General features: G+C 35.7%; 1 protein-coding gene across 3 annotated transcripts in view; it reads left to right on the top strand.

Annotated features, from left to right (window-relative positions):
- The window catches only part of LOC108695967 (mucin-4-like), a 62051-nt gene extending 36056 nt beyond the window's left edge, over positions 1 to 25995 (top strand). For all 3 annotated transcript variants that reach the window (XM_041569751.1, XM_041569750.1, XM_041569749.1), the window contains 16 exons: positions 1468 to 1527; positions 1609 to 1668; positions 1780 to 1821; positions 4256 to 4315; positions 4397 to 4456; positions 4569 to 4610; positions 7860 to 7919; positions 10449 to 10502; positions 12800 to 12924; positions 13901 to 14179; positions 15558 to 15695; positions 17537 to 17696; positions 17953 to 18077; positions 19816 to 20085; positions 21668 to 21805; positions 25535 to 25995. In XM_041569751.1, the coding sequence (XP_041425685.1) occupies positions 1468 to 1527; positions 1609 to 1668; positions 1780 to 1821; positions 4256 to 4315; positions 4397 to 4456; positions 4569 to 4610; positions 7860 to 7919; positions 10449 to 10502; positions 12800 to 12924; positions 13901 to 14179; positions 15558 to 15695; positions 17537 to 17696; positions 17953 to 18077; positions 19816 to 20085; positions 21668 to 21805; positions 25535 to 25759 (1898 nt within the window). In that variant the 3' untranslated portion in view covers positions 25760 to 25995. The remainder of the gene's footprint in view (positions 1 to 1467; positions 1528 to 1608; positions 1669 to 1779; positions 1822 to 4255; positions 4316 to 4396; positions 4457 to 4568; positions 4611 to 7859; positions 7920 to 10448; positions 10503 to 12799; positions 12925 to 13900; positions 14180 to 15557; positions 15696 to 17536; positions 17697 to 17952; positions 18078 to 19815; positions 20086 to 21667; positions 21806 to 25534) is intronic.
- Positions 25996 to 26318: the final 323 nt, after the last annotated feature.

The raw sequence follows: 26318 nt of genomic DNA, 5'->3' as shown, positions 1-26318 counted from the left end.
ATGTCCCATTTCCAATTTGAAAATATCAGTCTTTGATGGGTTTCTTACAATAATCCGAAGAATTTTGGCTTTTCGGGTGATCGAACCTGGTACATTCGAATATGACACTAGAATTTTCTAGTTTTTTCTTGATTCAATTTTTTTTAGTTACAATATTAGTAAATCAGATGAATTTATGGATGGGAGTTTGTTTTTAATAAAATGTCAAATTCTTTACATGAGCATATCTCGCGTATGTTCTAGTGAAAAAAAAATATTGCATTTTCCCCCAGGTGAGACACAATGCATGACAAAATTCTAATAATGCCATTGCCTTTTTTTTTAATTTTGCAAAAATTCTAGTTTTGAGTAACAAAAAATATTTACCATTGGCAAAAGTGAAAATCTTGCCATAAAAATATACTAGGCAAAAAAAAGTCCTTGTACCTGTTGGCTATTCACATGCTTTGATCGTTCCTAATGTGGCATCATTGTTTTACAATTATTATTACATTAAATACATTATTACTTTGCACCAAAGTAAACAGGTTAGTTATAAGAAGTTAGTATGAGCAATTTTTTGTTGCTCTTGGTAACTTGCAAGGCGCTGCCACCTTAGGAAAGAATCTAACCTTGTCTCTGGTTCCTAATGTGATATCATTGTTTTACATGGACTAAAGTTTCAGTAATCATAGTTTCCATCTCCTGAGCAATTCTTACTTCCTTACCACGGGTACGGCACAGTTTATTAATTGTCTCCAAATGACAAGCGTTGACCATCCATTGCATCAGTACTGCCTTTCTGGTGTAGAACACGGCAGAGTGGGGTCTAATTATGGCTGTATTGTTAATAATAGATTGTTTAATATTCACGGTAGGCATAATTCTCTTTTATTATTTAATATACATTACTTTTTGGGAAATGTAAAATGGGCTGTCTGGATCACATCAAGGTCCCCACAATGTATCAAACTTTGCCCCAACTCTTTGCATTTCATTTGTTAATGTGACCAAGAGGCATGGTTTCATAATTACCTCCAGTCAAGAGAATCGTTGCAGAGGCATTGACCATCCATTGCATCAGTACGACCATCTTGGTGAAGAACATGGTGGACTGGTGACTAATTCTGCCTGTATTGGTGTATAATAGCTTATCTGTTAGTCTCAGGAGGCATAAGAATATGGCTACAATCTTTTTGTGTGGGCAGATTGGTGGTTAAAGTGTCTAATTTGCCTGACCAGAATTTACCTATAGGAGGACAGGACCATGAAATGGGAAGGAAATTGTCCCTAGGAGAACCACACCATGGGCCATGGTCATCCTGCATTCTACCAATTCTTGTGAACTTAAGTGGAGTTATGTAAAGTTTATAAAGACTTTTATTTTGTATAATGCTTTCCAGTATGAAGATGACAATACAGATTAATATTATAATATTTTATATAAGGGTAAACATATATGTATATATTGTTTTAATTGCTTTTAAGGCACCACAGTGTCCGCGACACTATACACAGAAAGTGAAATTACAACAGAAACACATACAGGTACATAACATTATTTTTTTTTTAAACTGGGTATCCTATATATATTATAAGGGTCGAAATAATTAAAAAATTTTTTTAAAGGTACAACAATACCAGAGACAGCATTCACTGAAAGTCATCTTACAACAGAAATATCTACAGGTACTAAATAATCTATTTATCTGTTCTTGTGAAACCATGCCCTGTCTCGGAAACTATAATAAGTGAAAAAAAACTGTTCACATATCTTATGCATTTTTCATTTTTTTTTAGACACCATAACAGCAGAGACCATGTTCACAGAAACACAAACAGGTACTTAATATTATCTGTGTTATTTATTAAACTTGAATTTTTCTGGTCGGGCTTTTAAAGGTGAAAACTTGAATTTTTCGAGGGAAAAAACCTCAAAATTATTGTACCCCGAAGCTGCTAGAAGTCTGAATCCAAAATTACTCCATCTCAAACCTGTCGGGGTGCAGTACAAGTCAAAGGCAGATGTCCCATTTCCAATTTGAAAATATCATAGTCTTTGATGGGTTTCTTACAATAATCCGAAGAATTTCGGGTGATCGAACCTGGTACATTCGAATAAGACACTAGAATTTTCTAGTTTTTTCTTGATTCGATTTTTTTTAGTTACAATATTAGTAAATCAGATAAATTTATGGATGGGAGTTTGTTTTTAATAAAATGTCAAATTCTTTACATAAGCCTATCTCGCGTATGTTCTAGTGAAAAAAAATATTGCATTTTCCCCCAGGTCAGACACAATGCATGACAAAATTCTAATAATGCCATTGCCTTTTTTTTTTAATTTGGCAAAAATTCTAGTTTTGAGTAACAAGAAATGTTTGCCATTGGCAAAAATGCAAATTTTGCCATAAAAGTATACCGACCAAAAAATGTGCTTGTCCCTATTGGCAATTCACCTGCTAACATGGCATCATTGTTTTACAACAACCTAACATTCATAGGCCACATAATCTAAACAGGAAAATAAAAACATAATAATTGAAATGCAATCTCAAATTTGTTTGTTCATTAATAGCATGCTTTTTGTAACACTATTAACATTATTACTTTGCTCCACAGTGAGCAGGTTAGTTATCAGTAGAACTGTAACAAGTCAAGTAGACTTGACAGTTTGATATTTACTAAATCTGACTCACATTTTTTAAAATGCATTTGTACTTGTTTTTAAAACACCAAATTACCAGAGACAACATTCACATTCATTTTTATTGTATCCTTGAATGTCCAATATATATAATCTGACATATATATTTTAAGGGTAGATGTTAATTGTATTGAATAACATAACATAACATAACATACAACATATTTCCAGCACATTAAAATGTTACTATGTTACCATGACTATGTAATGTTACATGACTCAGATTGAGAATAGTCAGAGTTGTGATTATATAATCAAAACAACTTCAAGTACCAGCTGAGTAAATGAAAAAAAAACTCCAAATATAGAAGATAGAACTTTTTTAATATAGAACTCTGATAATTAATGACCAACAGTAATAATAATAATAATAATAATAATAATAATCAAAACAATTGTCCCTCTGGACATTAGAGCCAATGGATGTATTTTCATAATTTTTTTTTCCAGCGAAACAGAATGCATGGAGAAGTTCTAACTGGCTTTTTTTTTTCATTCTTTCAAGAGCAAAAATGCATTAGTTCCCTGTCAAGATACAATAAATGTAGAGATTCTAAAAACGCCGCTGGTGTTTTTTTCCCAAAAAGTTTTCAGAAACAATATGCATGGCAAAATGTTATCATGGATTTGCCACTAGTGAAAATGCCACCAAACTATACCAGTCAAAAAAGTTTACTCATCCCTTTTAGCTAGTCATGTGCTTTCATCTTTCCTAACAGGGGCAATTCTGACCCCTGAGCCACCCTGAGGCTGCTTTTGTGATGTCGTCCACCTCTCCCCACTGCTCTTACATTTCTAGTGTTGGAGGCCTGGGGGGGGGCACATTGCTAGTGCAGAGATTGCAATTACACTCTGCACTACAAGAGCTACATTTCTGGTCTATTATCCAGAATTTCAGCTCTTAGGTGCCGATTCACTAACTTCGAGTGAAGGATTCGAAGGTAAAAAACTTCGAATTTCAAAGTTTTTTTTGGGCTACTTTGACCATCGAATGGGCTACTTCGACCTTTAACTACGACTTCGAATCGAAGGATTCGAAGTAAAAATCGTTCGACTATTCGACCATTCGATAGTCGAAGTACTGTCTCTTTAAAAAAAATTTCGACCCCCTAGTTCGCCATCTAAAAGCTACCGAAGTCAATGTTAGCCTATGGGGAAGGTCCCCATAGGCTTGGCTAACTTTTTTTGATCGAAGGATATTCCTTCGATCGTTGGATTAAAATCCTTCGAATCGTTCGATCGAACTATCTGCGCTAAATCCTTCGACTTCGATATTCGAAGTCGAAGGATTTTAATTCCTAGTCGAATATCGAGGGTTAATTAACCCTCGATATTCGACCCTTAGTAAGTCACTCTTGGTAACTTGCAAGGCTCGGCCACCTTAGGAAAGGTCTAACCTTGTCTCTGGTTCCTAATGTGGTATCATTGTTTTGAGCTTAAGTGTTGTTATGTAAAGTTGATAAACACTTTTATATGGTTTCCAGCATTGAGATTATATTACAGATTAATATTATAATCTTTTATATAAGGGTAAACTTATATGTTTATATTGTTTTAATTGCTTTAAAGGCACCACAGTGTCAGTGACAGTTTTCACGGAAAGTGAAATTGCAACAAAAACACATACAGGTACTTAACATTATTTTTTTTTTAAACTGGGTATCCTATATATATTATAAGGGTTAAAATAATTAAAAATTTTTTTTAAAGGTACAACAATACCAGAGACAGCATTCACTGAAAGTCATCTTACAACAGAAATATCTACAGGTACTAAATAATCTATTTATCTGTTCTTGTGAAACCATGCCCTGTCTCTGAAACTATAATAAGTGGAAAAAAAACTGTTCACATATCTTATGCATTTTTCATTTTTTTTTAGACACCATAACAGCAGAGACCATGATCACAGAAACACAAACAGGTACTTAATATTATGGGTGTTGTTTATTAAACTTGAATTTTTCTGGTCGGGCTTTTAAAGGGGAAAACTAATTTTTGGAGGGAAAAAACTCAAATTTATTGTACCCCGAACTCAAACCTGTTGAGGTCATGTATAAGTCAAAGGCAGATTTCCCATTTCTAGTTTGATAATATCATTTAAGGCCTGTGCTGGGTTTCTTACAATAATCTGAAGAATTTGGGTTTTTCGGATGATATCACCAAAAAATTCGAACAATTCCGGTGCAAACTTGAGAATTTGAAAATGTTGCTCAATTTGAATTTGGCGATTGAATTTTTCTAGTTTTTTTCTTGATTAAATTTCTTTTAATTAAAATATTAGTAAATCAGATACATTTGTGGATGGGAGATTGGTCAAGTTTGTTTTCAATAAAATATCAAATACATTATGTAAGGGTATCTCACGTATGTTCTAGTGAAAAAAATATTGCATTTTCCCCCAGGTGAGACACAATGCATGACAGAATTCTAATAATTGCCAACTTTTTTAATATAAAATAGAATTCAAATTAAATAGCACAGCTGTGCTAATACTGATAAAAAATGACAGTAATAATAATAATCAAAACAATTTCTAAAACAGGAGGAGGGTTGTCCCTCTGGACATTAGAGCCAATGGATGTATTTTCAGCATATTTTTTTTTCCAGTGTAAAAACAAAACATTTTATCAGTGAAACAGAATGCATGGAGTAGTTCTAACTGGTGTTTTTCTCATTCTTGTCAGAGCAAAAAAATGCAATTGTTCCCTGGCAAGATACAATACATGTAGAAATTCTAAGAACGCCGCTGGTGTTTTTTTCAGAATCTTTTTTAGGAACAATATGCATGGCAAAATTCTGCATGCATTTGCTGCTAGTGAAAATGCCACCAAACTATAGTAACATAGTAACATTTTGACTAGTCCCTGGATCAACTTGAACTTGAGGGGTTGAACTTGATGGACTTTGTCTTTTTCCAACCCGATTTAACTACAGTATGTAACTATGTAACTTGTACTATGAGCTATCTTCCATAACCCTGTATTCCCTCACTTGCTAAAAAGCCATTCAACCCCTTCTTAAAGCTATCTAATGTATCAGCCTGTACCACTGATTCAGGGAGATAATTCCACATCTTCACAGCTCTCACTGTAAAAAAAAACCCTTCCGAATATTTAGCTGGAACCTCTTTTCTTCTAATCGGAATGGGTGACCTTGTGTCAGCTGGAAAGACCTACTGGTAAATAAATCATTAGAGAGATTATTATATGATCCCCTTATATATTTATACATAGTTATCATATCACCCCTTAAGCGCCTCTTCTCCTGCGTGAACATCCCCAATTTCGCCAGTTTTTCCTCATAGCTAAGATTTTGCATTTACCAGCTTAGTTGCCCTTCTCTGTACCCTCTCTAATACAATAATGTCTTGTTTGAGTGATGGAGACCAAAACTGTACGGCATATTCTAGATGGGGCCTTACCAGTGCTCTATACAGTGGAAGAATGACCCCCTCCTGTGAATCTCTGTCCCTTTTAATACAGCTCAAGACCTTATTTGCCCTTGATGCTGGTGACTGGCATTGCTTGTTACAGACAAGTTTATTATCTACTTATTATATAATGCCCCCCCCACTGTGCAGCATCTTACCTACCTCATCATAACAAGCAATCAAATTAAACATAAAAAAATAAAGCCATGCTGATTGCTGCTCATAATGTCATTCACTAGGACAACATTTTAAATGTAACAAGCCTTCAAAGAATTTGCCCACCACAGATGTCAAACTTACTGGCCTATAATTGCCAGGTTGAGATCGTAATCCGTTTTTAAATATTGTAATGACATCAGCTTTTCACCAATCCATAGGCACCATACCAGATGAAAGTGAATCTGAGAAAATCAGAAACAAGGGCCTGTCTAAAACTGAACTAGATCTCTCAGGCAAAAAAAGTGTAAACATCCCTATTAGCTAGTCACATGCTTTCATGAATTTTGACCCCTGAGTCACCCTTATGCTGCTTTTGTGATGCCGTCCACCTCTCCCCACTGATCTTACATTTTTAGTGCTAGAGATGGTCCTAGGGGAGCACGTTGCTGGGGCAGAGATCGAAATTACACTCTCTGCCCTAGAGGAGCCACATTTCTGGTTAATTATCAAGAATTTCAGCTCTTACTGTTATTATGAGCAAATTGTTGTAACTCTTGGTAACTTGCAAAGTGCTGACACCTTAGGAAAGATTCTAACCTTGCCTCTGGTTCCTAATGTGGTATCATTGTTTTGCAAGGACTTAAGTTTCATGGTCCACATAATGCCAAGCTAAAAAATAAATAAGGATTATATTTATGTTATTTATAAATATTTTTAAAGCACTGGAGCCTACTGATCAAGCTCCACCATGTTTAACCAAGCAGTAATTTTTTTTTCCATCTACTTAGCAATTCTTAATTCCTAACTGGGAGAATATGAAACTAGTTGCAATTTTTCAGGACTTCCCAATTTTTTATTAAATCTGACCATATATATATATATATATATATATATATATATATAGATATAGATATATATATATATATATATATATATATATATATATATATATATATATATATATAGTCAACTACAAGAGGTCCTCTGCACTCATTATCATATATTTAAGACAGCGACATTTTGTGCATACTGCTACTAAAAAATGCCTTACCCTTTAAACAGCACAGGGATTGTTTGTCCATATATTGCAATATATTTAAGCTGAACAACTACGTCAAAGTCATCCCATATCTGGCCAGTCCTATGCTCAATTTTCATCTGATTCATTAAGAATTCTATTGCTTCATTATACATTTTACACAGGACTAAGTTTTACCTGCAACTTACTTGCTGCTTTCAAAGTAAAACTCCCAAACTTGGCTGCCCTTTTATTAGACACCAGTGGGATCACCTGACTATAGCTGGGAAGGGTGGGAGCTACAACATGGAGCTGGACACTGCTCCTGTATAACTATAACAAACAAGGGAAAGTTGTTATATGGTCAGATTTAGTAAAAAATTGGGAAGTCCTGAAAAATTGCAACTAGTTTCATATATATATATATATATATATATATATATATATATATATATATATATATATATATATATATATATATATATATATATATATATATATATATATATATATATATATATATATATATATTATTTTATTTATTTTTTTAAATTACTTTAAAGGCACCACAGTATCAGAGACGGTATACGCTAACAATGAAATTACAACAGCAACAGGTTCAGGTAACAATAAATTCTCCTCTTTTTTTAAACTGGATGTTCAATATATTGTATAATGGTTAACATATGTTGTTGTTTTTTTAAGTTATTTTTAAAGATACAACAGTATTAGAGACAGCATTCACTGAGTCATCTTATAACAGAAATACTTATAGGTACTAAATATTATATTTATCTGTCGTTGTAAAATATATTTATCTGTTGTTTGTCATGTTAAATAGTGATGGGCGAATTTATTCGCCAGGGATGAATTTGCGGTGAATTTCTTTTTCGATGCAATTTGACCTGTCAAAAGAATTGGAACCCTGCATCAGTAAATGGACGCCAGCATCAAAATCCGCGTTTCACATCAAAATTTTGCTGTTTCATTTTGCCGTGCTGAATCGAAACGGGAGAAATTCGCCTATCACTATTGTTAAAGCAAGTTTAATAGAATTTTATGCCAGCAATGTAAAATCTGGCCAATTCTCTCTCTCTCTCTCTCTCTCTCTCTCTCTCTCTCTCTCTCTCTCTCTCTCTCTCTCTCTCTCTCTGTCTCTCTCTCTCTCTCTCTCGTACAAGTAAGTTCTAAGTTTCAGCTTCTAAGGTTTAAACCTTTAATGGCATGTTTAAAACAGGTGAAGTTACCGTATATACTCGAGTATAAGCCGAGTTTTTCAGCCCCCAAAATATGCTGAAAAACGCTACCACGGCTTATACTTGGGTCAAAGGTAAACCTTTAATGGCATGTTTAAAACAGGTGAAGTTACTCATAAAATTTTACTATAATAATATACAATAACCAGGAATATCCTGTAAATTATATTTTTAGAAACTATTTTTAGTACTTAGTGACGTCATCAATTTATATTGGTGCTTAGTGATGTCATTTCCATTACTTGTGTAATATATTAAATAATGTATCCCCTCTAAAAAGGATTAGTGAGGAGAATATTTTTTCACACACATGGATTCATAGAGATATTATGCAGCTGACCATTAATGAAACGGTGGCAAATATTTACAGCAAAAAAAAAAAGTCTGCCCATTCACTTCAATGTCTTTGGAGTTAGAAACATTTTAGAAAAAATGCAAAAAATTTACTTCAATGCATTTGGAATGAGGAAAAAAACAAAGTGTACATGAAAAAACAATTAACTTTCAATGCGTTTTGTAAGTTTTTTAGCAGTTTTGTGGAATATTTGGCGAAGCAAAACAGGGCAGATTTGCTCACTCATCACTAATAACCATTATAAGTCACTTCAGGTTTCCATGACCTTAATAAAGCATTTCTGCCTCTATTTGGAACTCTGAGGAGACTAATAATATCCTTATATTTTATAGTAGGGGGTACATTATTTGCTTTAGTATTTTATGTGAAGTTAATTTCAGTGTACAGGAATAAAGATATGCTAGATCAGCTGTATCTTTTTGAATTATTTTATAAAATATCTTTTGACATCATACTATATTTCTTCATATAAATAGTGATGACTAAACGAAACTGGGCCTCTTTGCTTTACCAAAAAATTAATGAAATGGAAAAATTCATGACATGGCAAAATGGAGTCAATGGGCGTTTCCTAGCATAAAACAAAAAGAATATGCTATTTTTTTCTGGGTGAATACAATTCTAAGAATTGCATAAGCTTTTTTTTTGGTTCATAAAACACATTATATTCCCAGAAAAACAAAATTCATGCAGACATTCTAACAATGTCATTGGTGTTTTTTCCCCACATTTTTTCGTGATAAAGTTTTATTGATTCATGGAATCACCCATAGGCTTGGATTGCAGGATCTTTCAGTGATTTTATGAATCTGCAAGTGCATAAAATCTTAAACTGGAATCTGGAATGTTTGCAGCTACTTTGGGCTAGAGAATACATACTGACCAAAAATAAAAGGAGAAATGCACGAAAAAGGGCCACTTCATGAAAGGGTGGGTTCGCCTACACATCAATTTTTAGAACACTGTTTATCAAAATTCCAATTTGTTAATTTTAGAGTTTTTTTTAAGTTCAATCAAATTCAAATGTTTACTTCAAAAAATGTAATCTAAAAATCTGATTCTTGGTCAAATAAAACCACAATAAATTAGAATTAATTGAATTCATATTCTACTCATCATTTTCAATGGGTCTACAAACTCCCCCCCCCCAAAAAAAATCAAAAAAAACTCACGTTCAAAAAATAGCTTAAGTTTTGCCCAGGACAGCTCCTATTGACTTCTATATGATGCTTTTAGATGTTGAAGTTCTACATTAAAATGTTTTTAACAACTTTTAACTGGTCTTAATTTTTTATTATTTGTAGTTTTTAAAAATATTGCCTTCATCTTCTGTTTTATTCGAGTGTTCAAATGGGGGTCACTAACCCCAACAGCCAATAAAACTATTGCCCCATGAGGCTATCATGTTTACCTTTTCTTACTTATTTTTCTATTCAGGCCTTTGTTGTTCGTATTCCAGTTTCTCGTTCACTGGACCCATAGGCTGGACATTAATTTTAAGGGAAAATAAAAAAATGTTTACTTTTTTATTTTGCTTTCAGCACAAAGCACAATACAGCCAACAACAGAAAAGAGCCAAGTCATATACAGAAATGGTAATACACATGATCATGTCTTAATAATTCATAATGTTGCGCAGTTTGTTATGTAATCAGAGAATAACAGTGTGGATAAAAGGTATAAATGTGACAAAAGTCATTTTAAACAAATAGCAGTCTACTGTGGCCAATGGAAATCTCTTCAGCTCTACCCTCAGCATATAATATATAAGTACCTTGTTACAAGTGAATGTTGCCTACTGTAAAGAGTAATAACCAACAGTGCCTTTACTGTTTATTAAAAGGAAAACCTTTCTTTCTACTTGTCTATAGTACGGTAAACAGTGGTGAATTTCCATATGTCCTACCCGGGCGGTCATATGGGGACCATAGATAAAAGACGGCCAGCATCGGAAGAAAGGGCCAGGCTTATGTGTGGTTGGGAGGTGGTGGGTACTGCTCAGAGCCTCAGGGCTCGTTAATCTGTACTAGCCTTCAACATTTTACTAACCATGTCCCTGCCTCCCACCTCTTCTTTCCAAAACCTTCTTTGTGGAGGCCTCATGGCTTACCCAAATGAAATGTGCAAAATAGGGCTGTAATCAAACATTTTTTTCACTTGCACATGTGTCTGGGAGCAAACATCTGCAGGCCTCTGAGCTGTGTTTCAGAGTACAGAGACCTGCGACTCCCCTTACTAATACAGCACTGGCTGATATGTTATCACTGTATTGGTGACAAGTGCAAGGGTAATAATGTAAAAGCTCCCAGCACCATACCTTGCATGCCATTCAAGGTAGTGAGGGGCAGGAGGCTCAGACAAGGGGACTCCTTTCTCTTATGTACACACTACATTGAATATCAAATAGGTATTATTTTCAATGTATTGTATTGTACCCCCCATTCTGTTTTGTGGATCCTTTTGTTTGGAATGTGGAGCACTGTGCATACTGGTATAAAAATTACATATTTTTGGACCACTGTCATCTCAAAACAACTGAATCAGATCAGGGTTATTGTTTTTGTTTATTGATTGTAGGAGTGCTTATGAATTTGTGTTATTTCAATTTCTGACACTGCAATTCCCAACTTCACCTTGAGTAACTGGAAAATGTCAGCTGCCAAATTGGATGCTTAATAATTATTAATTAATTAATTACGTTCACCTAGGTTTGGCCTTTTTCTATATCGCTGTATGAACCAACCCTTGCATGTTTGACCACTCTTCTGGATCATGACTCTGTACGGTCTTAATGATTGGTTTTGACCCGGGCTGTTTTTCCTGACTATGCTCCTGGTTCCTGATTCTGTAAAGCACCTGACCCTGTTCCATGACTGCATTCTCTGTTCCCCATCCATCCTGTATACAATACAGTTCAATTGATTTGATGGGCAATTGATTAGAGTTTCGCTGTGAAAATGACTCCAATAACAGAAAAAAAATTGTGCATCAAAATTTTTTTGGACGCACTTCACAAAAATTTTTTATGTGCCTCAAAAAAACTATTTGACGCCCATAGATTTTAATGCATTTCAGGGAATTTTCGGCAAAGCAAAATGGGTCAGATTTGCCCATAACTGCAGAGCACGGTTGTTATAGGCAGAAGTTTGAAACCAGACCAGAACTTTGGGGTTTTTTCAGAGTTTTGTGGTACCATACTGTACATAGATAATGTAGAATATCATAATGCAGGCAAATAAACCATAATCACAAAATTGCTAAACAAAATATAGAGTAAAAAAATGAAGCCTTATTGTGCTGTAAAGCTTTTACAGTGGCTTAAAATGATTTCAAGGGTATGCTTCAGCAAAATGTTATAGCAGATGGAAGATCTGATGGCGGGCCTCCAGTTTCCGTGGTGTCTGGGCAAATGCCAGTTTTTTTCCATGTATTAAAATTGCTCTAGGAAGTGAAGAGAAGCTGTGGCTACATTCACATCCACACCATCCACTATTCAATATGCCTCCCCAGATCAGATGAAATTTTTGGTTTGGACAGATTAACTGCAGTTACAGAATGGTCAGAACTGCCACCTCCAAGGTGACACAGGTGCAGATAGTTGGAAGTATAAATGAAACTGGCCAAACCTCCAGATAAAGCCATGTTTGAGCAGATTTAGACCTGGCAAAATCAGTTAGTTGCTCAGAGCATGAGTGTGGTCCTCAAATTTTAGGTTGAGGACCAATGGAAAAACAACTGTAAGAAAATAATACTGTTTGTGAAACAGAGGATTAAAGATCCATGGCAATATAGTGAGTTGTTCATAGAAGCGATAGTTCCTACCTATGCACTATAAAACCAAACTGTTACCATAACTATATATAACTATAAGTGTATTCATATGTTCCCTCAGCTCTTCTCTACCCATATGGCCCGGGACTTGATTTTGTCAACCTAAAAAGTAATGATGGTGCATCCGGATCAATACAACTCTCTATGAATATTTCTCTGTTTGGAAAGTCCTTTTCATCATTGTATGTAAGTGTTTGCTGAATCCTATACTGCTCCTTACCACTTAATTTCTGTTTAAAAAATGTTATTTCTGCAGGACCAGGGAGTCAATGATAACCTTTATATAGGGTTGCTTCCTTAAACTGTAACAGCAGTTAGATAGGTGGTAAATAATCCAATCATTGCCGGAGGGCAAAGACCTAGTTAAGCCCCAAATGGTTCTGCACTTGGGTGGCAAAATCAGATAATGATAAAACAAATACATATATATATATATATATATATATATATATATATATGGACAGCTTAACCCTTGCATTTTATGTAGACTAGTCATCCCCATCCAGTGGCTCACAAGCAATAAGTTGCTCACCAACTCCTTGATGTTGCTCCCAGTGGCCTCAAAGACACGTTTTGGTTGCATAAAAGCCAGGTGCACTGCCAAACAAAGCCACCTGTAGGCTGCCAGTCCACATAGGATTAACAAATAGCCAATCACAGCCTTATTTGACACCCTGGGGAGGTTTTTCATGCTTGTGTTGCTCCCCAACTCTTTTTACATTTCAATGTGGCTCATGGGTAAAAAAAAAAAGGTTGGGATACCCCTGATAGATAATCACATCAGACAAGAAACCAAAAAATAACAAAGATTAGGAAGCGGAGTTACTCTTTGTGGTTTACATATACAATAAAAAAAAACAAAAAAACCCCCTATTTACTAATAACATAAAAACCAGGTAGTACTTGGGGGGGGGCTACAATGTGCTAGGGTATACAGGGCTTCCTTATTATCCGCACCTTACAATAATGAGGAGTACTTTGTAATTATTAAGTACTTTGTACTTTGTAATTATTAATTAACACATTTGTAAATGAAACCCCTCACTTCTTAAAGCAGCCTTGTGGCTCATAAAAAAGCAGAAAAGCTATGATAAATGTGCCATTTTGTTAAGGCATTTGCCATTGAAATCATTCATTTAATTATTTTCTTTTGACCCAATAGGTTGACAAAAACGGTCTGTTGTCATTTAGTGCACGAATAAATGATTACACACCCAGAAATCTCCCCACTGCAATAGGGAACCCATTTCTTGCACCTTTCTGGGCTGACGTTAATAAAGTCCAAGGTGACATATATTATCGACAAAGCACAGATGCAGCATTACTGTCCCAAACTACAACTGACATTAGAAGATATTTCCATATTATGAACTTCTCTGCTCTGTGGGTCTTTGTGGCAACTTGGCATAAAGTTGGTTATTATGGATCTACCTCCGGCAAGGTAATGTTGATCTTATTTTACAGTATCTTTTGCTATTGCAGTACATTCATGGATGGTTGTGCACCCCCACCAGAATCATTAAAAAATATATATCATTCTGAAACATGCAGTGGTTTTGATTCCTGAATTTAATCCACAAAAAAAACTGCTTCAAAACTCCAACTAGAATAAGGCCAAAAATTTCAGAGAAATTAACATCTAGGAACTATCTGCCATTTGGATCAAAATGCTAATGGTAATAACTGCAAATCCTGGGTTAAGGGCATCCTACAATATGACCTCCACATTATGTCCCAGACCTTCCGCATGGTAAGCACAATACAAGTTCCACTGTGTTTGCTTATCTGGAAGACTGCAGTCCGTGTAAAATCACACAAGGGAAGTGAATTAACTTAATTTACACACTATGGGCCAAAGGTTTATCATGTGAAAAGTAATGGATGATATTCAACTTATTCAAAATGCAATTCAGTTTAGAAAAACGTTTCTCACTGTTTATCAAGTGAAAACTCTATTGAAGTCTATGGGAAAAACGTTTTCTCCTCAAATTCAATCTCGTCCATGACTGTTTACGTGATAAACCATGAAATAACTTTTTCTCACTATGTTGAATCTGGCCTTATCTCTGGTAAAACACATAATTGAGCTTCTGTCATACATTGACAAAAGGTTTAAAGAATCATGTTGACTCTAGGTGAAAATTAGGGCCATAAACAGTTCACTACTGGCAAATGGAAATGTTAAAGACCACATACTTGTCCTGCAACCAAATGGTATCATTCATTAAATAGCAAGTGCATACATACATATTGATCTATTGTCATTTTTTCCCACCTCTTTGCCTGGCAGCATATTTTTGGCTAAAGCAAATTGTGACACCCTACAGGGTGATCATCCCTAGCTGTGTTGCAATTTATGTTCACTAAGGCCACCAAACCACATGAAATGCACACTTCCAGCTCAGTAGTATTTACCTTCTTGTAAGGTTGAAAGGTCAACTAACCCTTTAATGAGACCTGAAGTTGGTTGTAGATTGGTTCTACCCTGGTATGAGTTTCTATGTTTGCTAAATCACTTTGGGGACATTTAGCAGCTGTCTATCTACTTAGATGCCAAGACTAGCACGTTGAGTACAGAGATAGAGAGAGACAGAGAGAGAAAAGGAGGTCAAACTGATGATGATCAAGAAACAATAGGGAAAGTAACAGTATCAGTAAAGTTTGAAGACCAGATTGACTTAAACTATTACAATAAACACATTTTTTAGTATTTTTTCAAAGTGGTCAGCATTTGAAAATTCTAATTGCTAGGACATCTCATTTTGATTGCTCTGTTAAATTAGCTACATCACAGTAATTGATGAAAGGTTTTATTTTAGGTGAACACATTTCAGGCTGTGCTTACTACAGATGGGAATCATACTTTTGTCCTGTTTAACTATGGAGACATTCAGTGGACAACTGGCACTGCTAGTGGTGGATCAAGTGCAACTGGACTTGGGGGTACAGCTGCTTTGGTAAGAAAAAAATGTGTCCTTTTTTCTGTATGCATAATTTCATTTGCTAAGTATTCCCCAATCCATTCAGGTCAATTTGCTGCTCAAGTACAACTAGCAGACTACTGCATATTTGTCCATGGTTATTGTATCTTCAGTTTAATAATGGTATATATATATATATATATATATATATATATATATATATATATATATATATATATATATATATATATATATATATATATATATATATATATATATACTGTATGTATATATATATATATATCTAAACACTTATTTATGAAGTTCCAAATTATTCCTCAGTGATGTACAGTTATGTGAATTGTTAATCAGAAACCTGTTATTGAGTTATTGAGAAAGAAAGAAAGAGTTATGGAAGGCCATCTCCTATAAAGTCCATTTTATCCAAATAATCCACATTTTTAAAAATAATTTTCCTTTTTCTCTGTAACAATTAAACAGTACATTGTACTTGATCCCAACTAAGATATAATTAATCCTTATTGGGTTTATTTAATACTGACTTGATTTTCTAGCAGACTTAAGGTACGAAGATCCAAATTACAGAAATATCCATTATCTAGAAAACCCCAGGTCCCAAGCATTCTGGATAACCGGTCCCATATCTTTACAATGCATCAAATATATAAATGATATACAAATACTTATAAATACAGGAGATAATGAGGTCCCTTCTCAAAAGAGCTTACAGTGTAAAATGATAATGGATAAGATCAGGAATACCAAGCTAGCTGAGGGGAAACCGCCCTAAAGAAACGTGTTTTGAAGCAGAGAGATTGGAAGAAACTGGAAAGTCTTATGCAAAGTCTTGTTTATAGTGGAAGGGAATTCCAGACAATGCAGCTTAAGAAAATTTATGAATGTGTATGTGAAGATGTGAAGAGTGATGCAATAAGGAGTATATACCTTAGAGTTATCAAGGCATAAACAGATTTAACTGGGTAAATTGTTTCTGGAAATAATACTGTAGGCATATGGTTAGACCATCTAGTCATCAGAAAATCATACATAGAAACAGAACATGCAGAAAACGTAGAGCAGTCTGGTCTAGGTCTTTTGTGTCCAAGTTGACACCAACTTGATTTAAAGGAGAAGGAAAGCTACGGAGGCATTTTATTGCGAATAGATCAGCTGCAATAGTGCAAGCTAGAATGCTATATTTATTCTGTAGAATGTTTTACCATACCTGAGTAAAAAGCTCTAGAAAGTCTCTGTTTGTTTAGGATAGGAGCTGCAGTATTAACATGGTGTGACATCACTTCCTGCCTGAGTCTCTCCCTGCTCTGGGCTCAGATTACAGCAGAGAAGGGAGGGGTGGGGGGGAAGAGGAACAAACTGAGCATGCTCTTGCCCAGGGCAATGAGGTTTAACCTGAAGGCAGGAAGTCTGATACAGAAGCCCATGAGTACACAATAGAAGGAAAGAAATGCAAAGTTTCTTTTGACAGGGGACTCAGAGCAGCACTACTTTGGGGGTTTACTGGTATATTTAGATGGACCTTTCTGATAAGGCTTACTTAGTTTTAACCTTTCCTTCTCCTTTAAGAATAATCAATACATGAGAATGTATTTGCTTGACCGGTAAAAACAGAGATCACAACTTTAGCAGGTATATTTTAGCATATACTGAGGGTTTTATCCACCTGTGATACAGGGGCCTAAATATTTCTGTTGCTGGGTCTACATATCTTGGTCTCACACATGAGGCCAACCTATAAATAAAATATATAGGTATATATTATCGCATATATGAAAATCACATATATATAATTCTCTTTTTTGGATGATTCCGTTAACAGGATCTTGTGTTCCCCACAGGCTGGTCTTAACAGCGGCAACACCACTGGGTGCTATGTAATACCCGTGTCATTGTCTCCTTCTATTATTAACGTGTCATCCACTACTAATGTTGGCTTTTCTGGACGCTGGGCTTTCCAAGTGAATGATCTGATTCCTAACGTTCTTAATGGAACTATTGGTAAGTCCAAACAATGTTTCTACTGTATGGTTTATTTTTTGACATTCTTTTGTCTTTTTGAAAGGCAAAAGATCATAATAATCTCATTAAACAGATCTGCATACATTTGGGTAATTATTAAATACACCTGTAGCATTTTGATGATCAGTTGAGAGGTTAGATGTTGGAAACATCAATTGCTGTATGTATGGTCAGTAAGGATGTAAGAAATAGTATGATAACATGGAAAGTGGCATTTTCATCTGTTTGTTCACAGCTTTACTCTACCCATATGGATATGCAATTGACACTGTCACTGAAGGTCTAGATGATAGAACCCCGTATTCTCTCAATCTATCAACTGCAATACCTATTTTTGGCACTTATTACTCGTCTCTATATGTGAGTATATCAGTTTTGTTGTTGTTCACACATTTGCATTACAATTATTTAATTATTACCCCCAATCAGCAAACAGAAAGATAATAGAAGGCTTGGCAATAGAAATAAGGCTAAAATTGCCCATTTCTCACATTTCTGTAGATGTAAATTAACTCACATTAAACAACATTAAAAAATGCAAAGCCAACCCCAGAGTCAACAATCATCCACGGGAATGTTTGCGCATCTGGGAGTCTGCTTGATAATTAGGGATGTAGCGAACTGCCGATTTGGTGTTCGCGAATGCCGTTGGCGAACACCGGCAAAAAATGCGAACGTTCGCGGACAGTTCGCAAACTTCGAACACCCGCTAAAATCGTTCGATTCGAACGATCGAAGGATTTTAATCGTTCGATCGAAGGATTTTCATTCGAATCGAACGATCGAAGCCATTTGATCGAATGCTTTTCATTCGATCGAATGCTTACAATCGTTCGAACGAATGGAAATCGGTCGATTTTTAGCGGTCGAAGGAATTCGAATGGTCGAATGGTCGAACGACTTGTATTCGAATCGAACGTGAACTCAAAATGTGAACGTTCCCAAACGTTCGCGAACATTCGGCGGACGCGAACGGTCGAAGTTCGCGCGAACTAGTTCGCGGGCAAACAGTTCGCTACATCCCTATTGATAATGCACTAGTTACTCACCAGATACACAATGGGGAGAAGGAACTATATTTTCAACCACATTTTTTCCTGTGCTTCAAAGCCTGTTTTTCTTATCATATGTCATCAATATGACAGTGTCTACAAGTTAGTGATATTTCCGGACACAGGGCAGTCCAAATGTCCTATGTGGTCATCCAAAAGTTTTTATGACTCTAAGGGATCTATTTTTGTACTAACATTAAGATTTCCTATTTTTCTACAAATCGTAGTTTTTCATCTAAAAATTTATGGGGGGGAGTTTTTTAAAAAAAAAAATCTCTAAAACTCTAAAGATTTGAGATGTGTAAAAACCACAAACAACTCTAATACAAAACTTCTCCTAGTAAAAGTAATGGAGGTCCTATAGAAGTCAATGGGAGCTGCACTGATCCTACTGAACGTTTTTTTTATAGCCATTCAGACTTAGGGGTTTTGGTTTTTTTTTTCCACTTATAATTGACCAAAAAACTCACATTTTTAGAGGTTTTAGAAGTATTCAGATTTTTTTATCAGATTTTTCAGCACTTTTTTCTTATCGTACTTTTTAATTTTGGATCTTAAAATGAATTTCGTGGCATTCGTGATTTTAGAGAAATAGAGTTTATTCGGGGTTTGACAAAGCTCCAATACCACTAAAACTCAGCCTTAACTAAATTGGCCTCTGTTTAAGGGTTCCATAGACTTCATGGTATGCTATCATTATTTATACCCTCTTGCCTTTGAACATGCTATATACATGTAATAGTTGACACCACTGCTTTTATGAAGCCCGTGAGTGCCAAATATAATAAACTACATGTTGTTACAGCATTGTTTTGGGGACTTTATATGCCACATCAGTCAAAACTGGCTCAGTCTCCATGTGCTTTTTGTATATAGTCCAATTCCAAAAAAGGCAAATAGATCAGAGCTGCAAACATTTTAAAAGTCTTGACCTTCATAGATTTTTCTCTTTTTTTGCATGAAAGAAGTAAAGCATTGTACTAGCCCTATAATATTTATTACTAAGAAGGCAAAAAGTAGTTAGCTATGCTTTGTTTTCTCTCCAGGTGAACTACAATGGTCTAATATCATTCAACACGCCAGTGGGACTACTGACACCCCAAAACCTACCAGTTTTTAATGTCGCTTTTCTGGCCCCATTTTGGACTCCTGTATCTGACTATGTAGGAGGTTATATATTTTTCCGTCTGAGCAGAGATGCTGAACTTGTTTCACGTGCAACATCAGACATTAGAAATTATTTCAATACCACAGATTTCTCTGCACAGTGGGTGCTTGTTGTGACATGGAGCAGAACTGAAAATATTACAAATACGGTATTTCTGCTTTCTGCTTTATTACTGTCAATGTTATATAAAGGTACATACAGATACACATGGTTTAGCTCTCCTCCATAAAATGTTTTAAATATTTAAAGCCAATAGGTCTCAATATTAATGCCCCATGCAGTGTGCAAAGTGCAAAAAAAAAAAAAACAGACAGTTTTTTGCAGTTTGCCCACTGCGTAAATGGAACACTGTCCTTGTTAGACAGCACTCCATTCAAGATGGGTAGTGGGGGAAGGTATGTAGGTGTCCCCCCCACCACCACCTATCATCCCCCTACTTTGTCACTCAAATGAGCAGCAGGCGGTTCAGCCCACATTGGGGCTGAAGAACACTAGTACTGTGTGCAATCCAAGATAGGGTATATTTATTACTACTCCAGGAGTATGTACATGTATTTAAATAGCTGACAATATGGAGGGTTTCTGTCATTTATCTATTATATACAGTGGGGTTACTAGTCTAGAGTGTGCTAGACTCCCCTGAAAAAACCTTCAGATGGGCCGAGCACACTCTTATTCCCATCCTCCTACACACTTCCCAAACATGTCCCGCCCATGCCCCACCCAGACTCCACCCACACCCACCCCGACTTTGCCCACACCCCACCCCAACTTGCAGCCCCTTCCTAGCCAGTAAGAGAAACAGACCCCACAGTCCTGGCCTCCCTGTGACTGCGGGGTCTGCTTCCTCTTTCTCGTTACACAGCTGATTATATATTATAAATAAAAAATACAGGTTTTAGTTTTAAAGCCTGCAGTTATCCATTCATAAATACTATGGGGCATATTTATCAAATGTCAAGGGAAAGGTCCTTTGTATCAGTTCTGTTGGCTATAGAAAAACATTTGTGTATCGGTCATTCAGCCATAGATCCAAGAATATGTAGTACCAAGATTTTAACTGCAAATCTCATTATAATTGTCCTTTAAGAAGGGATTTCAGGTGTATCTAGTGAAGGAACAAAAAAAGCGAAGCACCGTGAGAATTCAGTAAAATGTAAAAAAATTGAAATTTTATTCAATAGACATATAAAAACCAGTTACAGCAGCAGCCCGTGGCTGCCCGCTTAACGCGTTTCGTGGCGTCCTGCCACTTCATCAGAAGCTTCTGATGAAGTGGCAGGACGCCACGAAACGCGTTAAGCGGGCAGCCACGGGCTGCTGCTGTAACTGGTTTTTATATGTCTATTGAATAAAATTTCAATTTTTTTACATTTTACTGAATTCTCACGGTGCTTCGCTTTTTTTGTTCCTGGAATTCTTGTGACCGTGTGGGATGGCGGCTAGCAGTACAGCACGTCTGAATTCAGTGTCCGGTAAGTGCTCCCACTAAAACATACTTTTTTTCTGGTATCTAGTGAAGAGAACAGTCATTTGACCCAAATCTGACCTAAATTGCTTTTCTGGCTGAGCCTCACATTCCATCTTCAAATGTAAAAAAGTTGAAATGAAAATCATAGAAAATTTCCGTAGCACTTTTCCTGGGTGAAAACATTTGACCAGTGGGGACAATGTTACCAGAAAACATTATTGAACCTATGATAATTCTGGACTATGTCCTTTGATGATAGGTGAACACATTTCAGACCATCCTGAGCACCGATGGGAACGTCACTTACCTTTTGTTCAACTATGCTGATATCAACTGGACTACGGGCACAGACACTGGTGGAGCTACTGATATAGGACTGAAAGGCATGTCAGTACTGGTAAGTGTAGGATATCTAGAAACAATGTTATCAATGTGCTCTCAGGGGGAAATTGTCATGAAATTATCCTTTCTCTTTCTTTCCTACCACTTTTTCTGAGTGAAAAGATCTGTAAAAGAGTTACAGGGATGTCCCATAGATTTGGAGGCTGATTTATAAAACAATATACTGAGTTGCAGGAATGTCCCATAGAATTGGAGGCCAATTTATAAAAGAATTTACTGAGTTACAGGAATGTCTCATAGAATTGGAGGCCAATTTATAAAAGAATTTACTGAGTTACAGGAATGTCTCATAGAATTGGAGGCCAATTTATGAAAGAATTTACTGAGTTGCAAGAATGTCCCAAAGAATTGGAGGCCAATTCATGAAAGAATTTACTGAGTTACAGGAATGTCCCATAGAATTGGAGGCCGATTTTTAAAATAATTTACTGAGTTACAGGAATGTCCCATAAAATTTTAGGCCAATTTATAAAATAATATACTGGGTTGCAGGAATGTCCCATAGAATTGGAGGCCAATTTATGAAAGAATTTACTGAGTTACAGGAATGTCCCATAGAATTGGAGGCCAATATATAAAATAATTTACTGAGTTGCAGGAATGTCCCATAGAATTGGAGGCCAATTTATAAAATAATTTACTGAGTTGCAGGAATGTCCCATAGAATTGGAGGCCAATTTATAAAAGAATATACTGAGTTGCAGGAATGTCCCATAGAATTGGAGGCCAATTTATAAAAGATTTTACTGAGTTGCAGGAATGTCCCATAGAATTGGAGGCCAATTTATAAAAGAATTTACTGAGTTACAGGAATGTCTCATAGAATTGGAGGCCAATTTATGAAAGAATTTACTGAGTTGCAGGAATGTCCCAAAGAATTGGAGGCCAATTCATGAAAGAATTTACTGAGTTACAGGAATGTCCCATAGAATTGGAGGCCGATTTTTAAAATAATTTACTGAGTTACAGGAATGTCCCATAAAATTGGAGGCCAATTTATAAAATAATATACTGGGTTGCAGGAATGTCCCATAGAATTGGAGGCCAATTTATGAAAGAATTTACTGAGTTACAGGAATGTCCCATAGAATTGGAGGCCAATTTATGAAAGAATTTACTGAGTTACAGGAATGTCCCATAGAATTGGAGGCCAATATATAAAATAATTTACTGAGTTGCAGGAATGTCCCATAGAATTGGAGGCCAATTTATAAAATAATTTACTGTGTTGTAGGAATGTCCCATAGAATTGGAGGCCAATTTATAAAAGAATATACTGAGTTGCAGGAATGTCCCATAGAATTGGAGGCCAATTTATAAAAGATTTTACTGAGTTGCAGGAATGTCCCTTAGAATTGGAGGCCAATTTATAAAATAATATACTGAGTTGCAGGAATGTCCCATAGAATTGGAGGCCAATTTATGAAAGAATTTACTGAGTTACAGGAATGTCCCATAGAATTGAGGCCGATTTATAAAAAAATTTACTGAGTTACAGGAATGTCCCATAGAATTGGAGGCCAATTTATGAAAGAATTTACTGAGTTACAGGAATGTCCCATAGAATTGGAGGCCAATATATAAAATAATTTACTGAGTTGCAGGAATGTCCCATAGAATTGGAGGCCAATTTATAAAATAATTTACTGAGTTGCAGGAATGTCCCATAGAATTGGAGGCCAATTAATATAAGAATATACTGAGTTGCAGGAATGTCCCATAGAATTGGAAGCCAATTTATAAAATATTTTACTGAGTTGCAGGAATGTCCCATAGAATTGGAGGCCAATTTATAAAAGAATTTACTGAGTTGCAGGAATGTCCCATAGAATTGGAGGCCAATTTATAAAAGAATATACTGAGTTGCAGGAATGTCCCATAGAATTGGAGGCCAATTTATAAAAGAATATACTGAGTTGCAGGATTGTCTCATAGAATTGAAGGCAGATTTATAAAAGAACAGTATATTTTTACTAGTTTAAAATGCATTTTTATGAATTGATCTTTCATGATTACCTAGTTCAATATTTGATAAATCTTCCCTTTTTGCATATTACACAGCTTTTTACCACGACTGAGTTTGGAGCAAATGTTGATGCGTTTGGCCCATAAGCTAAAATGATTTTCAAAAGCTCAGATCTGGAAAAAAAACAATGGGAAATGGGGAAATGAGTGGATGAACTAGCCAGATTATTACATTTTTCCCATTCTGGAATACTTATGAAATGTTTGACAATATTGGGAAAAGCTAGCTTAATGAAAACATAACCAAATTTAACCAACAGTGTTTAGACATTTTTTTTTCCATTTCCGCTAATCAAACTTTTTAGCTCTTCAAATCATGTAATTAAATAATTTCTCTAAACCACGAAAATGTAGATATTTATTAAGCGTAAAAAACACAAATACAGAACTTTGGCATCTAAAAGCTGCCACAGTCATGCCAATGGTAGGTGTCCTTAGAAAATTGTAAAATATTTATTTACTTCAATTTTGTTTTAGTGTTCCAATTCTTTATTAAAGGAACAGTAACACCAAAAAATTAAAGTCTTTTGAAGTAATAAAAATGTCATTTACTGTTGTACTACACTGGGGAAACAGGTGTGTTTGCTTCAGAAACTCTACTATAGTTTATATAAACAAGCTGCTGTGTAGCCATGGGGGAAGCCATTCAAGCACAGGATACACAGTAGATAACAGATAAGTACTACTATAGTTTATATAAACAAGCTGCTGTGTAGCCATGGGGGCAACCATTCAAGCACAGGATCCACAGTAGATAACAGATAAGTACTACTATAGTTTATATAAACAAGCTGCTGTGTAGCCATGGGGGCAGCCATTCAAGCACAGGATACACAGTAGATAACAGATAAGTACTACTATAGTTTATATAAACAAGCTGCTGTGTAGCCATGGAGGCATCCATTCAAGCACAGGGTCCACAGTAGATAACAGATAAGTACTACTATAGTTTATATAAACAAGTTGCTGTGTAGCCATGGGGGCAGCCATTCAATCACAGGATACACAGTAGATAACAGATAAAGTCTGAAGAATCCCATTGTATACTATGGAGCAAATCTGTTATATGCTGTGTATCCTGTGCCTTTTCTCCTTCAGCTTTGAATGTTTGCCCCCATGGCTACACAGCAACTTGTTTATATAAACTATAATAGTACTTATCTGTTATCTACTGTGTATACTGTCCTTGAATGGCTGCCCCCATTGCTACACAGCAGCTTGTTTATATAAACTATAGTAGTACTTATCTGTTATCTACTGTGTATCCTGTGCTTGAATGGCTGCCCCCATGGATACACAGCAGCTTGTTTATATAAACTATAGTAGAGTTGCAGAGGCAAACACGTCAGTTTTACCAGTGCAGAGCAATAGTACATTGTACTGTATAATAATTACTTTAAAATTCTTAAATTTTTTTGGTGTTACTGTTCCTTCATTGTGTGTTTTTTATAATTGGATTTTTTAATAAACAAGGGAAACATTTGTGCTTTTGAAAAATGCGAGTTTAGTCAAGGTTGAAAAATCAAAAGTATACAAATAGAATTTTGCTAAAAACAATGCTATGTCTTAATACAATGACAAAAAAATCAAATTCTTCTGTGTTCATGGAGCACGCTTAGACTCATAAAAGCATGTTAATGATCTCCATACAAATCACATTGGGAATGCCCTTAATTTAATGTAAAGCTTCATCCTACAGGCTGGTATTAACAGTGGTGAGAACACCGGTTTCTATAAACTTCCTGGCTCGTTCTCCTCTGGCGTCAGCAGTTTGTCATCAACAAGCAACGTTAACTTTACTGGATGCTGGAGTTTCAAAGTGGACAAATTATTTGTGGAAGTTCCCAATGGGATACCAGGTAGGAACATTTTTTTTTTAATCAGTGGATTTTCTGTGTTGTTGAGTGGAGATGACTGTTGGTGAGAAAGCGTTGGCTCTAAATTAGATATCGAGACAATTGTCACCATAGTACCTGTGCAAAAAGAAGGGGCATTTTGAATTACATTAAACTCTTATTTTAGATGTTATTATTTTTAGATACAGTATGTTCGCGAAGTTCAATTTCCTTAGAACATCATAGTAACACAGTACTTCTTAAACGCTCTTGACATGTATTATCTTTAATGTCTACTGACAACTTTAGGGGGCCCATTTACTAGGGGTCGAAGTGAATTTTCGGATTCAAAAACTTAGAATTTTGAAGTCATTTTTGGGTTCTTCTACCATCGAAGAGGCCAAAATTCAATTTGAATTAAAAATTAGTGATGGGCGAATTTGCGCCGTTTCGATTCGCCGAAAAATTCGCGAAACGGCGAAAAATTCGTTTTTTTTAGACGCCGGCGCCCGTTTTTGACGCCGGCGCCCGTTTTTGACGCCGGCGTCCGTTTTTCAAAAAAAAAATTTGACGCCGGCGAATTTTTTCCGCGAATTTTCGCGGGCGTTTCGCGAATTTATTCGCTGGACGCGAATTGCGCAAATTCGC

This window comes from Xenopus laevis, chromosome 7L (genome assembly GCF_017654675.1).
Source record: "Xenopus laevis strain J_2021 chromosome 7L, Xenopus_laevis_v10.1, whole genome shotgun sequence".
Taxonomy (NCBI): Eukaryota; Metazoa; Chordata; class Amphibia; order Anura; family Pipidae; genus Xenopus; species Xenopus laevis.
Note: the sequence above shows the minus strand (reverse complement) of the source record. Positions and strands in the feature narration are given on the sequence as shown.